The 14,047-nt window shown below is 57.0% G+C and overlaps 2 protein-coding genes across 2 annotated transcripts; one reads left to right on the top strand and one right to left on the bottom strand.

The window, feature by feature from the left end:
- Positions 1 to 4,262: 4,262 nt before the first annotated feature.
- On the bottom strand, positions 4,263 to 8,017 carry LOC117795243. Its single transcript, XM_034639025.1, has 5 exons — positions 7,951 to 8,017; positions 7,012 to 7,230; positions 6,276 to 6,557; positions 5,520 to 5,679; positions 4,263 to 5,184 (listed from the first exon to the last, which is right to left on the bottom strand). Exons 1-5 carry the CDS (start codon positions 8,015 to 8,017, stop codon positions 5,148 to 5,150), a joined length of 765 nt encoding a protein of 254 aa, XP_034494916.1. The 3' UTR covers positions 4,263 to 5,147.
- Positions 8,018 to 9,745: 1,728 nt separating this feature from the next.
- Positions 9,746 to 13,198, top strand: IRX3 (iroquois homeobox 3). The gene is made up of 4 exons (XM_034638922.1): positions 9,746 to 10,939; positions 11,117 to 12,236; positions 12,419 to 12,485; positions 12,982 to 13,198. Exons 1-4 carry the CDS (start codon positions 10,673 to 10,675, stop codon positions 13,034 to 13,036), a joined length of 1,509 nt encoding a protein of 502 aa, XP_034494813.1. The 5' UTR covers positions 9,746 to 10,672; the 3' UTR covers positions 13,037 to 13,198.
- The last annotated feature ends 849 nt before the right edge of the window (positions 13,199 to 14,047 follow it).

Here is a 14,047-nt window from a genome sequence, read left to right as displayed (position 1 = left end):
CTCTCCCTCCCCTTGAGTCAAGGGAGGCCCCACAGGTGTTCATTCCCCTGCACTTCCAGGGGGCCGGCGTGTGGTGCCCGCCGGTCGCTGCTGGCATCCCAGGTCGATACATCAGAGGAGCAAGAGGTCCATCGTGGGGGTGGGCAGGTGAACCTGCTTGTGCCTGTCCAAGCAGCGGCCATGATAGGAGAAGGCTGACCCTATTTGAAGTGGGCACAAGACCCGTCCCATAACTTGGTCCATCCTGCAGGACGCGGGGGCAGACTCTTGCTGTTGAAGTCAAGCTTGGCCATGTGATTGTTCCAGCCAATGAGATGTGAGCAGAAGTAACACGTGTCACTTCCAAGCACTGGCTTCAAGAGCCAGTATGCGCTTTGCTGTACTCTTGTATCTCGGTCCCGCGGGCAGCAACGCTCCAGATGGAAGCTGCTCGCCCACCCTGGGCCCTGGAGGGAAGACGTCAGGACCAGAGCCATAGCCAAGAACACGGAGCCTGGGTGCTTATCAGCCATTAAGGTTTGAGGATTGTTTGCTACCGCAGCAGAGGCCGGCCTAACCTGACTGATGGAACAACCAAACTTAAAAGGGTTTCAAAACTCTGCAAGATGATCAGAGCATGCAGGCATTATGCCCAGCACACCATGCTGTGACCTCTGTCTTAGGAGAACAAAATTTGAGCTTAGTAAGTGAACTAATGTGGTCCTTGAAGTTCACTTTGTAAGTTGTGGGTTGGGGGAACGCAGGTCTCTGCTGTATACCAGAGTACCACGATCTTGATACATTAATACCATCAACAGACAGGAAGGCTGATGGAGCTGGCCGTGCCCCAAGTTCTTCATGCTAACAAGCACATGGAGATGATGAGATGGACATACCAAGCAGAAATGATGGGCAGAGTTTGGGCCTAAGAGATTACATGGGGTTGGAAAGTAGAAAGGAAACATCAATCTGAAGGGCTGAATGTCATGACCTCCTTCTCCACTGAGGAGAGGAAGGGACAGAGACTCACGCATTCACTTCCCGTAAGTTCAGTGGGGCTTCCCAGATCAGTGTCTCAGGTTCAGCAACATCATCAAATAAATATCAACATGCAGACTGAGTACAAAACAACTGAACTCAGGGAGCTTTTTCCTTGCCACCGGGCCTTTGCACACACTGTTCCTTCTGTTTAGAACACCACGCAATGGAAATCTAATGTGAGCCACCAATGCAATCTTAAATTTTCTAGTAGCCACATTTACAAAAGGTAAAAAGAAACAGGTGAAATTAATTCTAATAGTCATCTTTGCTTAACTCAACCATATATCGAAAATCTCATTTCAACATGCAATCTATGCAAAAACCAAATGAGACATTTTACATTCTTTCTTTTCATACTAAATCTTTGAAACCTGGTGGGTATTTTACACTTTGAGCACATCTCAGGTTGGACCAGGTGCGTTTCAAATGTTCTATAGACACACGTGGCTAGTGGCTACCGTACTGGACAGAGCAGCTTGAAAATACACTTTCCCCCGATGTTTCTCGAATAGTTTCATCTCAGCTAAAACATCACCTCCTCACAGATTTGTGATTGTGCTGTCTATAGGACCAGCTCTCCTACCCCATCACATCCCTTGTTATATCCATTTCCCAGCGTTGCTGTAAGAAGTGAGATGGCTTTTTTAAGATTTTATTTATTTATTCGACAGAGAGAGAGAGACAGCCAGCGAGAGAGGGAACACAAGCAGGGGGAGTGGGAGAGGAAGAAGCAGGCTCCCAGCAGAGAAGCCTGATGTGGGGCTCGATCCCATGATGCCAGGATCACGCCCTGAGCCGAAGGCAGACGCTTAACCGCTGTGCCACCCAGGCGCCCCAAGAAGTGAGATGGCTTTAAACAACAGAAATTTCTTCCCCCAGGGTTCTGAAGCCTAGATGTCTGAAATGTGACTGGGCTATGCATACTCTCCCTGGAGGCTCTTGGGGCAAACTCTTTCTTGCCTCTTTCTAGCATTTGGTGACTCTCGGCAATCCTTGGCATCCCCTGGCTTGTGGATTCATCACTCCAGTCTCTGACTCTGTCTTCACCTGGCTTCTCTCTCTGTGTCTATCTCTGTGTCTTATAAAGACACTAGTCTTACCAGACTAAGAACACACTCCACTCCTATAGGAGATAAAACTCCAGCATACATTTCATTTTAACGAATTATATTTGCAATGGTCTTACTTCCAAACAAGGTCACATTCTGGGGCTCTGGGAAAGACATGAATTTGGGGAAGACACTATCCAACCGGGTACAGCTGGTATTATTGTGTTGCTTTATAGTACTTGATGCTATCTTAATTTTTCCTGCTTGTTTTCCTGTTGAGTATGTCATTGCCCCACTAAAACGTAGGCTCCATGGGAACAGCTAGCTTATCGTTCTATCCCCTGCACTTAGCACCGTTTCTAGCCCACAGAAGGTACTCAATAAATATTCCCTGCAAAGAGAAATGGAGAGAGGGAGAAAGGAGAGAAGAAAGAGACTTTCTAGTTTGTTTTTTTAAGGGGGTAGGGGCAGAGGGAGAGGGAGGGACTCTTAAAGGAGACTCGGTGCCCAGCATGGAGTCTGATGCAGGGCTTGATCTCACGACCCTGAGAGCATGACCTGAGCTGAAATCAAGAGCCAGACACTTAACCGACTGAGCCACCCTGGCACCCCTGGTTTGATATTTTTAAGATGGTGCATGGGAATCAAGAAAGGGCTGATGCTAAGGGGGTTTCCTACAAATGGTTGTTTTGGCGACAAGCCTTTCTATTCTCTTCCCAGAAGATTTAGAATAGACCTAGCTCCAGCTCTTAGCCAGCGTCTCAGAACTATTCATTCCCACGTCTCTTAGGAACCTGCCCCCAAACTTCCCTCCCCCACCCAACACCCCTCCATCCTCCACCATGGAAAATCAGCTGCCCCACTAACCAGGAGAGTGGCAGAGAGAAAAGGAAAAAAGGGACACTTGTAACTCCTGCCTAGGTCATGCCTCCTGCCACTTTCTTCTCATTGGAGGAGCCGTGTCTGCAAATGGTCTGGTTCTCACAACTGAGAATGCAGAGCAGTGCCAACACCCCAGGGCATACAGGTCATTGACAGAAGTGGGCTAGGTGGGGATGGGAGCACACTGGAGCATGTCCAGGTAAATGGACAGCAGCCATGAACTCTAGGCGACTGTGCTCACAAAGGAGAGGCTTGTGTTTCTGAGCCCTCCAGTTTTTCAGAGATCTAGATGTTTTAATAAAATTAACTAATTAGCAAGTGTTGGCAAGCAATTCAAGTTTTGAAAAATTCAATGGAGGCCAACCTCACCACTCCCTCCCCACCCCCCAAAAGAATGCCTGTGGCCGGAGGTCACCCTTGATTCCCAACTTCTAGAGAATGCAGGCCCTTAGTGTGTCTTTAGTGGTCTGAAATTTCCAAACAGTGTGGACGGGAGCAGGATGGAACTCTGGTCTATAGAATTATACAGGTAAGACTTGACCAAAAGAGGCAAGGAAGAGGTTCAAATACCTAGGCAAAGGAGAACACCTTCTCCTCTTTCCCAAGCAGAGATAATGCATCCTTGACCCAGGTCCCCTCCAAATATTTGCATGAAGTATAAGGATTAAGGTGAAGGGAAAGCCCAGCAGCCTGGCTGCCCTTTTCCTTCCTTCAGTCCAGGGACCACTCTTTGAATATCTCCCTTCCAAACTCCCAGCACCACCACCCCAAGTCCCCAAAAGACCCTGATCTTCCTCCCAGGGGGATCATAGTCAATAATATCAGATGTGGGTCCAGTCGGGACTTTGCCAAGCTCTCTAAGCCTGTTTCCCCATCACTAAGATAAGGACTAGGTCATACCCCAGCTTTGTGTAAATTAGAGAAAGGCACTTTTCTTCCAGAACAGCACTAAGCGAAGGCACCAGTTTGATGAACGCAGAAGGACTGGACTTCAGGACCCTCTTAGCCCCTCAGCAGGGTGCCTTTGTTCAGTGAGCAGCCTTCACAACCATACATGGCCACCCTGGTTACTCTCTCCTTTGTAGACCTTATATGTGATACTGTTTAACACACATTATTTGTGATAATGCTTAACACAATTATTTGGTAACTAATAATAACTCGACACTTTTTTCATCCTAATTTTTTTTTTTTACATACTCTTCGACAGAGTATGGGTTTCCATTAGTAAACCCTAAGCCAGTGCAGCTTTTAGGGTCCTCAATATGATTTCAGGTATCTTGGAGACAGAGAATTAACATTGTTGAATAATAAGAAGCATTCCCTTTTCAATTCTCTCATTTCTTCTGAAAAAGATTGTGTTTAATACTTCCAACCCTTGCTAATGATTACACACACACCCACAGGTCCTCTAGAAGTCGTTCCCAAGCAAGCAACATGGCTCAAATGTTTTAGATCGCTTGGCTTTAGTTTTTTGTTTTTTGTTTTTTTATCTGTTCCCATTTCCCTTTATGGTAAGTAAGAGCTACTTTTCAATTTACAGTAGCAGTATCAAGTTTTCTTTCCAAAAACATGTATGTAAGTATTTAAAATGAGTCAACTTAAGGAAAAATGTTAAACAAATAATAGAGGTGGTAGTGGAGAGTTTGAAGTTTGGGAAACCCGACACCACCCAATTCCAGACAAGGCCAGATCTTGATGTTTTCTCAGCTTTCCCCGGTTTGAAGTTGGGAGGAGAATGGGGGCTTAGTGCAAATGTCTAACACCCAGAGGTTCCCTGCTCTGCTGGGTCTGGAGCTGGGGATCTGGGCCCTTCTGGCTTTCCAGCAGTGGGCTCCCTCTGAGCTCAATTCTTCAAGAGTTTGCTCCCTGGACGCTCTGGACTTTCATAAACCTTCCCCTCTCTGAGAGGCATGCGTGGGTCCTGTCTCTTGAGCTCTGGGGACCTTCTCGGGGAGGCACATGCCCCTGTAGAATGACTAGTCCTCCAGGTAGTCTCCCGGGAGGCTGAGCCCAGGCCGGAGCCCAATCGGGACAACCCCGGGGCCTGCGCGCAACCTGCCCCTTCCCGAGCGACGGCCGCCGCGCCCTCCTAGATTAAGGAGTGAGCGGAGCCGGGCACACAATGCGGCCGTGTTTGATCCCGCGACGTGTCACTCAGAATCGCAAACAATTTATTGCCATTAGACGTCGTTGTCAGGCACTAATTTCCTGGTGGCGCTCCATCACAGGCCTCCAAACATCAGGGGAGGGGGCTCAGAGGCCCGCGGGCTGGGGGCGCGAGGGAACCGTCGCGAGCCAGGCGGGGGTTCCCCTAACGAGGCTCTAATGAGGGGAGCGCGGCCGGCCTTTGTGGAGAAGCCCAAGGAGGTGGCGGCCCGGCCGCGCTCTCCCAGAGGTCACTTCTTCCCCGGGGCCCCCAGCACCGGCCATCCCGTTGAGGGCCAGCTGCGGCCACCAGGCTGGGTGCCCACTGCGGGCTCTCTGGGACCCGGGCCACCCTCGCCCACTCGCAACTTCGGCCGGAAACGCAGTCTTTCCATGCAACAATGCAAACGCGCTCATTACCATCTCCTCAATATGCATGAAGAAAATGCGCGAAGCTGGCCGAGCCCCATCACCCCGGCTCTGGCCTCGGCATCCAATAAGGCGACATATTCTTCTCCCAAGATGGATGAGGAGGGGGCGCCGCGGGGAAGGCAGATCCACGGGGGGGAGGGGACACGTCCTGGAAGAGAAGCCAGAAAATACACGCAGAGGAGAACCTGAGAGACAGACCAAGAAACCGGAGAGACACGTAGACTGGGATGAAAGGGAGAAGGAAAGACAGGAGAATTGGGGGTGAGGGAGAGGGACTGTCACAGAGGCAGACGGAGATAAAAAGAGACAAAATCAGGGCAGAGGGAAGGAGCCACACGGAGAAAAGTGAAGTGCAAAGTGGTCCAGAGGAACAAATAACAAATGGGGAAAGCGGAGGAAAGAGAAGGAAAATGAATGGACGTAGAAATCGAATACCTAGAAAGTGGGAGAGACAGACGGGGAGAGAAAAACAAAGGACAGGGAGGCAGTGAAACTGCTCGAATCAGGTGGAAAAAGGCTGATCGTGGAGAGGTAAAGAGAAATCAGAGCACTTGAGCTGAGGGCCAGGTTTTCGATCCCGGCCATCCTGGGCGCGGCAAGTCGCGGGCCGGAGCCCCAGGGGAGCGTGCCAGGCAGGGGACGCGCGAGGGCGCAGCGGGGAGCCAGAGGCCATCGGCCGGCCTCGCGCCCCTCCTGGGACGGCCCGACCGGCTCCCTGGTGCCCGGGCCTGACTCAGGGCCCACCTCGCGCGTCGCGGCCCGCAGCTGCCACGGCCAGCCAGGCGGCCTCTCCCCCGCGGAGAGCAAAGTTGGCAAAGTTTCTTCCAAAGTTTCCCCGAGGCTTCTCGGGACCCAGGCACTGGCCTCGAGGCCCTGGCGACCGGTGGGGAGCCGCAGCCCGTTCCGGGGCGGCTCTGCAGGCCGCCGGCCCTCGCCTTCTGGGATCCCCGGGGTTCAGATTCCGGCCTGATGCGAATCCCTCCCGGTGCGGACGCCAGGCCACGCACTCCGGCGTCCGCACGGCTGCTAATAGCGGAGAGAGAGAAAGCGGAAGAGTGAGAGAGAGGGAGAGAGAGAAGAAAAAAATATTCTCAGCTCAATTTAAGTCTCATGGAAAGGGCTTACAACTGTAATTAAATCATTAAATTCTTGTCTACGCTTCACAGAGCGGAGAGAAATTAACTTCCCACCAACCTCATTTTCTATTTGAACATGAAATAATGATTTTCTGCCCGTCTAATTACAAAGCCAACATCTGATCAAGCCAGCATCCAGAGGGGATTATCGCATGCACGAGTATTAGACCTCATTACCAGCTTGAGTGCAAAATTATTACATCTTGTAATTGGATGGTGAGATTTATATACAGATCGGCCCGGTTTCTGTAAGATTGTAATTACAAGCTTCGTTGGTTAGCTACTTATCAGAACTTTGCAGGAAAACAAAACAAATGACTGAGGAAAACGAGCATTTCATTAACCTGTAACCCGAGCGCGGGGGGAGGGAGCGGTGGGAGCGTGCGCCGCGGCATCTGCAGGAAGCGGAGGGATCGCCGGCCGCACTGCAGCCCGGAGACTTCGGTTCTGGGAGGGAAGGACAGAAGAAGGGCCTCGGCTGGGAGACCCAGGGCTGAAGTGGCGGCCCCGACGGGGACGCGCGCGCACCGTGAGGCTGGCCGAGGAGGGAGCAGAAAGGGGGCCTGGTGGCTAGCGGCTCGCGTGCAGTGCGTGGCGCTGCCCCTGAGCCTGGCGGGCCGCGGGCCTTGGGCAGACGTCGGGCCGCGCGGCCCCAGGTGCGAGTATAGCGAGCGCGGCTGTATGCACCAAACGTGTGCTGTGGACACTCTCTCGGTGCACTGCCACACTCGGGGCCGCGTAGAGAGAGCGTCTCCAGCAAGCCTCCGAAGCGCTGTGAGCCCTGGGAACGTTCGAAGAAGGCGAAAAGACGGAAAAGCTTTTGTGTGCGGCGCGTTTGTGCGCGCGAGCCTTTCCCAAATCAACTTCCCGTGCACCTGCTTCTACTCCCTGTGCGAGTGTGTCACTTTGACCTCGTCCCTTGGATTAAAAACCTCTGGAAATGGTTCGGCTGTCCTCGAACTCTCGAGTTCAGTCCGGGGCCGGGCTCCACTGGCCTGGTCGAGTTTCGGAGCCAGTGCCACGTCGGGGCTCGGCCGCCTAGGACGCTGAGTCCCGACGTGAAGCACGGACCCCCCGGCCAGGGCAGGGCTGATCTCTGCTGGACACTAGGGAAGTGGAGAGGCAGCTTCTGCTCGGGACCTGGGACGCCTGGAGGGACCTAATTAATCGAGGTTCTTGGGTACGCGAATGGGTCTGGGGGTTCTTCTGGGCATGGGCGCCCTCGGACCTGCGTGATTAGTTTACAGAGAACCACCTCGCCCCTTCCCTGGCCTCTTTCCCACCTCCCGCAGCTCCACGCAGCCGGGTCGATAGCAGGTTAACGCGGAGGAAGCATCTCCTGGGGCTCATGGTTTTCTCTTTTCCTTCTGGAAGAGCTGCGTTTAAGAGCGAGCATTTCATCCGGGCATTTACAGCGCACCCCACAGTTTCCCCACCTCGGAATCTGGCTCCTGGCTCTCTCGGGTCTGGTGCCACCACTGTGCAAACTCTGGGGTTCAGGGCCGACGAGGCTCGAGGTCTGACACCTAGGAAGCACTCCGGGAAATAATGTTACCCTCAGTTTTGTAACCCTTGAGGTTTTCCGTGAGAAGGTGAGCCCATGATTCCCAAAGCCACTTGGCTGAGAGGTTTAACTGGAAACGAAATCAGGCGCCGGGGAAACATTTCAAAGCCAGAGCTTCCCCTGATATCTCCTCCGCTGGGGAGACTCCAGCTAAGGCCAGCGCCAGGTATCTGGCAGAGAAGCAGGTGGGGAGGGGAATATGCGAAAGAGCTCTGCCGAATCTGAGAAGGCCACACATCAGTTTCCCCTACCGAACACCAAACTGGTCGCCCCCAAACTTTTTCTTGTCTCCCTCCCGCCCCCCCCCCAATTTTCCTCTGGAGCCACCGCCCTGTGCGAAGACCGGTGGAAAGAGACGGGGAGTGAAAGGTGGGGTCAAAACTGGGAGTTCATTCCTAAACTGGACTACCCAGAGCTGCTTAGACCAGAGAGAGAGCCGGGGCCGAGACTCTCCGATCCCTCCACTCTGGTGGAATTCGGATTCAATTCCTCTGTCAATCAGCGCGCGGCGGCCAGTTTCCGCCTCACAGCCGGGGCTGGCCACTCCATGACAGAGTCACCGCCCCCGTGTTGTCCCCGGAGCGCTACCGCTGCAGGCCTGGCCTGTGCGTCGGTCGCCGCCGCGGCCTAAAGCTTTGAGCCCGGAGTCGCTGCGATTCCGGGTATTTCAATCCCGCGGTCGGCTGCACGCCCTAATCCGTGAAGGTGGGCGTTCGGATACTGGGATTTCGGGTTTGACTGAGGAAAGATCCCACTGTAAAACAAAAAGTCTTGCCTCCCATCCCCACCCGAGACGGTGATACGATCTTTACAGAAACAAAACAGTTTGGCACGGTGACCAGAGAGCAGAGGAAGGGGGTAGGGAAACGAAGGGTGTCTACGGACCGAAAATTCCAATACACAAATTTCTGCAAGCGTTCTCGGAAAGTTCCTGGAGCCTCCGCCACCTGGCTCTCTGCTCCTCCCCCCACGCTCAGCCTTTTAGGGCGCCGCTAGGCTCCACGTCCCCGTCTTGGCTCCCCGAGGTCCCCAGGGGGTCCACACTAAAGCCCCTCCAAAGGCAGAGCCCGCCATTTCTAATCAGAGGTTCGCACCCGGGCACAGGCGGCGTTAAAGTAGCTGATTTTGGGGTTTTGGTCCTCTGTGTAGGGGGCTGCTTCGATCCCCTGGGCAATGAGATGGCCTTTGAAGGCTCGACTAGAACGCACCCCTTCGCCCCTCGCACCACTCTTCTAGCTTCTTCCCTCGCCGCTGAGAGTGGCCTGGAGTCTAGAGGTGCGAGCCGAAAAGGGGCCCGGGCCGAGGAAAGCCCCGGCGCCTGCCCTGGACCGAGATCTGGTCCCGACCCAGGCCCCGCGCTGGCGCGGGGGGAGAGGTACCGAGGGGCGGGCAGCGGGGAGGGGCGAGCTGACCCTGTACTAACCCGCGTCCCCGCGCCTGCCGCTGCCCCTCCCGGCACCGGCCGAAGGGGGCGGGCAGGGACTCCGAGCGCCCGGGCTCGCGTCCCCGCCCCGCCCCGCCCTGCGCGCAGTATCCTCCGGGGTGGGCGGCCTCGCCTAGAAGGCGCCCCGGCGATTGGCGACTCGGGAAGGAGACGCGAGGAAAAGTCGAATAAGAGGGCGCGACGTCAGTCCCGAGAATTGGGGAAGGGCAGGGGAGGAGGTGAGGGCGGGGACGGACACACAGACACAGCCTCAGACACAGATCCACGGACTCACACCCCCCGCACGGCACCTTAAGTGTCCCCAACTTTAGCTCGCCTGAGCCCAGGGCGCCGCCGAGGCCAGGGCTGGGGGTGGGGGAGAGTTATGGGAGTAGACAGAGTGAGATAAAAACAGTGGAGCCGAAAGAGTGAAGGGAACAGAAAGGGGAGAAGAGAAAAGGAATAGAGAGAAAGGAAAAGCAGGAGAGGGAAGAGAGTTTCCGAGCGTCCAGAAGAGTGAAAGAGCCCGAAGGAGCGGAAGCGATCCTAGGGGGAAGAGGAGCGCAGAGAGGGAGGGGAGAGGAAGGGCGAGGAGGGGGAGTGAAAGCTAGAGGAGGGCGAAGGAAGCGAGGCGCGACACTGCTCTGGGAGTGGAGGGCGGTGAGGAGCGAGGCGCGGGCAGAGGCTGCTCCCGCGGCCGAGAGGAGGGAGCGCGGCGCAGAGAGGAGGGGCTTGCGGGCCCGTAGAAATGTCAATCAGAGCCCGGAGCCCCGGGAATCTCCGCCAATCTGTTCGGACCTGACCTGGCTCCTCGCCGCCGCCGCCGCCGCCACCGCCGCCGCCGCCGCCGCCGCCGCGGAGCAGATCAATAGGCGAACGCGGAGCGCAGCGCAGCGCGGGAGGCAGCGCGGCCCCAGCCCAGCCGAGCCCCCGATGCGCGCCGGAGCCCGCGGGCGGGCGCTGAGCAGGGCGGCCGCAGGGGCCGGGCCCCCTCTCCGTCCGTGCCCCGCGGGCCACCATGTCCTTCCCCCAGCTCGGATACCAGTACATCCGCCCGCTCTACCCACCCGAGCGCCCGGGGGCCGCCGGCGGCGGCGGCAGCGCTGGGGCCCGGGGCGGCCCAGGAGCCGGAGCCTCGGAGCTGGCCGCCTCGGGGTCCCTGTCCAATGTGCTTTCCTCCGTGTACGGGGCGCCCTATGCCGCGGCGGCAGCGGCTGCCGCAGCCGCCCAAGGCTACGGTGCCTTTCTGCCCTACGCCGCCGAGCTGCCCATCTTCCCGCAGCTGGTAAGCGCCCAGGGAGCCCGGGTAGGGTGGGGGAGGGTTAGAGAGCTGGGGCGCGGGAAGAGGTGAGCGCGCGGGAGTAGACGAACGCGGCCCAGGCTGGGAGGGTGGAGGCGGCTATGGCTAGGGCTCACCCGCGCTCCCTCCGCGCGTGTCCCTTCGCTCTCCATGTGCGTACAGGGCGCGCAGTACGAGCTGAAAGACAGTCCCGGGGTGCAGCATCCGGCCGCGGCCGCCGCGTTTCCGCACCCGCACCCCGCCTTCTACCCGTATGGCCAGTACCAGTTCGGGGACCCGTCCCGTCCCAAGAACGCCACCCGGGAGAGCACTAGCACGCTCAAGGCCTGGCTGAACGAGCACCGCAAGAACCCCTACCCCACCAAGGGCGAGAAGATCATGCTGGCCATCATCACCAAGATGACCCTCACCCAGGTGTCCACCTGGTTCGCCAACGCGCGCCGGCGCCTCAAGAAGGAGAACAAGATGACTTGGGCGCCCCGCAGCCGCACCGACGAGGAGGGCAACGCTTACGGGAGCGAGCGCGAGGAGGAAGACGAGGAGGAGGACGAAGAAGACAGCAAACGCGAGCTGGAGCTGGAGGAGGAGGAGCTCGTGGGGGAGGAGGAGGACACGGGGGCCGAGGGCCTGGCGGACGACGACGAGGACGAAGAGATCGATTTGGAGAACTTAGACGGCGCGGCAGCGGGGCCCGAGCTCGCCTTGGCTGGGGCCGCGCACAGGGACGACGACCTCGGCCTGAGACCCATTTCAGACTCCAAGAATAGCGACTCGGACGACAGCTCGGAGGGCCTGGAGGAGCGTCCACTGCCCGTGTTGAGTCTGGCCCCAGCGCCGCCGCCAGTGGCCGCGGTGCCGCCGTCTCCGCCCTCGCCTGCTGCGGGCCTGGACCCCTGCGCTCCGGCGCCAGCGCCCGCCTCAGCCCTGCAGAAGCCCAAGATCTGGTCCCTGGCCGAGACGGCCACAAGCCCGGACAACCCGCGCCGCTCGCCTCCGGGCGCTGGGGGTTCTCCCCCTGGGGCCGCCGTCGCGCCCCCAGCCCTGCAGCTCTCTCCGGCCGCCGCGGCCGCCGCGGCTCACAGACTCGTCTCGGCGCCTCTGAGCAAGTTCCCCGCTTGGACCAACCGGCCGTTCCCAGGCCCGCCGCCGGGCCCACGCCCGCACCCGCTCTCCCTGCTCGGCTCGGCCCCTCCACACCTGCTGGGACTTCCCGGAGCCGCGGGCCACCCTGCCGCCGCTGCTGCTGCCTTCGCTCGGCCGGCGGAGCCCGAGGGCGGAACAGGTGACTACTGAGCGCTGGATGGGGAGAGAGGGGGTGGGTCCTGGGGGTCGCGCGGGGGCAGGCGGAGATGGGCAGGACCCCGGGGGCGCAGGGCGCTTACCACCCCGCGCCGCCTCCCGCGGCCCTGAGCGCTTGAATGGAGCGCTCTAAAGGCCCTCCTTTTTCTTCCCCGCTTCCCTTAGATCGCTGTAGTGCCTTGGAAGTGGAGAAAAAGTTACTCAAGACAGCTTTCCAGCCCGTGCCCAGGCGGTAAGAGACCCGCGCGGTAGGGGGAATGGTGGGGCAGGCCGGTCGGGGAGGAAAAAACGTGGAGGCCCACTGGGTTTTTGCCCCCGGGGGGACGCCGCCGGGACGCGGTTTAAAAAGGGTACGAAAACACACAGCCCTCCGTAATCCCCGCGGGCCCACAGCCGGCGTGGCCATCCCAGTCCTGGCACTCGGGCACGGCCCAGGCTACCGCGCGGTGGGCACCTGAGCCCGGCCGAGCCAGCAGGCCCCTGGAGCGGGCGGCGGCTCTGGGGAGCCCCCCCCCCAGGTTTTCCAGCCCCGGGACCTCGAGTCTGACGCCTTCCCGCCCTTCTGATAGTTAAACCGGAAGCCCAACATCCACAGCTGGACAGCATCTGACCCTGAGACACGTCCCAGCCCCCGGCCTCAGTCCCAGTTTGGGTCTCCCGGTACTGGGCAGCCGCGGTGCTCCGAACTCTTACTTTCCTTTGCTACTACCATTGCTTCTCTCTTCCAGGCCCCAGAACCACCTGGATGCCGCTCTGGTCCTTTCAGCTCTCTCCTCGTCTTAGTACTTATTTTTAAAAATTTGAAATCGTTGTAATAATTGTAAAAAAAAAAATCGCTCTGTATAGTTATGACTTGTAAGCATGTCCGTGTATGAATACCTAAAAAAGAAAACTAAACAAAAAAAGAAAAAAGAAATAAAGCAAGTCCCCCTCAGTCCTCCCCAAGTGGCTTCTGTACCCCACATTAGCTGAGTTTGTGAGGGTTATTATTTTTTTTTTGGTTCGGTTGATTTTGGGGGGTGGAGTTTCTGTGAGAATTAAGTGTGTCTGACTTTTTTTGTATATACAGAAAAATGTACATATGTGTGAACCAAATTGTACAAGAAAGTATCTATTTTTGGCTAAATAAATGAGCTGTTGCCACTTTGACTATAACCCGCCTGTCTGCCCCCCACCCGCCACGATGAATCGATTTGGTTTTTGTTTTGTTTTGTTTTATGCACTCCCCTGATCCCCCATGTATGAAGAGTCGCCAGGGATCAGCAGAAAAGGAGAATAGGACCGTTTTATCAGAAGAGCGCAGAGGCCCAGGAGACAGAAGTGGAGGGCCTGGGGGCGCCACTTGGAGAAGTCCGTGGGGCACCCAAGGGAAAGGGCAGAGAAGACGTCGGGGGAGACCCGACAAGATGCCCTCCGAGGAGCCTGGGCAGTTGGGCCCACCCTGCTGGTCCACTGGCGCAACTGTGGGGTCTTGGAGCCTGCTCTGATGACAAAACAGAAAGACTCAGAGAAGGGTCTGGATGCAGAAGGATTAGGGTGGGAGGTTCTCATCACTCCTGCAGCCCCATTCTTAGATAGGCACAATTGAGGTTTTCTCAGTCTTACGTAAGGGCGTGTGCCAGCTCAGTTCAAGCCCCTTCCAACCTCATTGCATCCCTAGACTCCTCCTTATAGATGCAAGGGTGTGGCGTGGCGGTGAGTAAAGGGTGGGTGTGGAGGAGCGGGGAGCCTAGGATGCACATCTTACCTCGTGGTGACTGTGCCCAGCCCGAATGGAGAGTTGGGGGACCTGGC

The sequence above is a fragment of the Ailuropoda melanoleuca genome, chromosome 12 (genome assembly GCF_002007445.2).
Source record: "Ailuropoda melanoleuca isolate Jingjing chromosome 12, ASM200744v2, whole genome shotgun sequence".
Lineage (NCBI taxonomy): Eukaryota > Metazoa > Chordata > Mammalia > Carnivora > Ursidae > Ailuropoda > Ailuropoda melanoleuca.
Note: the sequence above shows the minus strand (reverse complement) of the source record. Positions and strands in the feature narration are given on the sequence as shown.

Coding starts and splice junctions, on each gene's coding strand:
- LOC117795243 (XM_034639025.1), bottom strand. CDS start 8,017: ATGAGCCCCAGGAGATGCTTCCTCCGCGTTAACCTGCTATCGACCCGG. Junction 5,680..6,275: donor TGCGGGCCGCGACGCGCGAG/GTGGGCCCTGAG, acceptor CTTCTCTTCCAG/GACGTGTCCCCTCCCCCCCG. Junction 5,185..5,519: donor TCATGCATATTGAGGAGATG/GTAATGAGCGCG, acceptor TGATGTTTGGAG/GCCTGTGATGGAGCGCCACC.
- IRX3 (XM_034638922.1), top strand. CDS start 10,673: ATGTCCTTCCCCCAGCTCGGATACCAGTACATCCGCCCGCTCTACCCA. Junction 10,940..11,116: donor TGCCCATCTTCCCGCAGCTG/GTAAGCGCCCAG, acceptor ATGTGCGTACAG/GGCGCGCAGTACGAGCTGAA. Junction 12,486..12,981: donor TTCCAGCCCGTGCCCAGGCG/GTAAGAGACCCG, acceptor TCTCTCTTCCAG/GCCCCAGAACCACCTGGATG.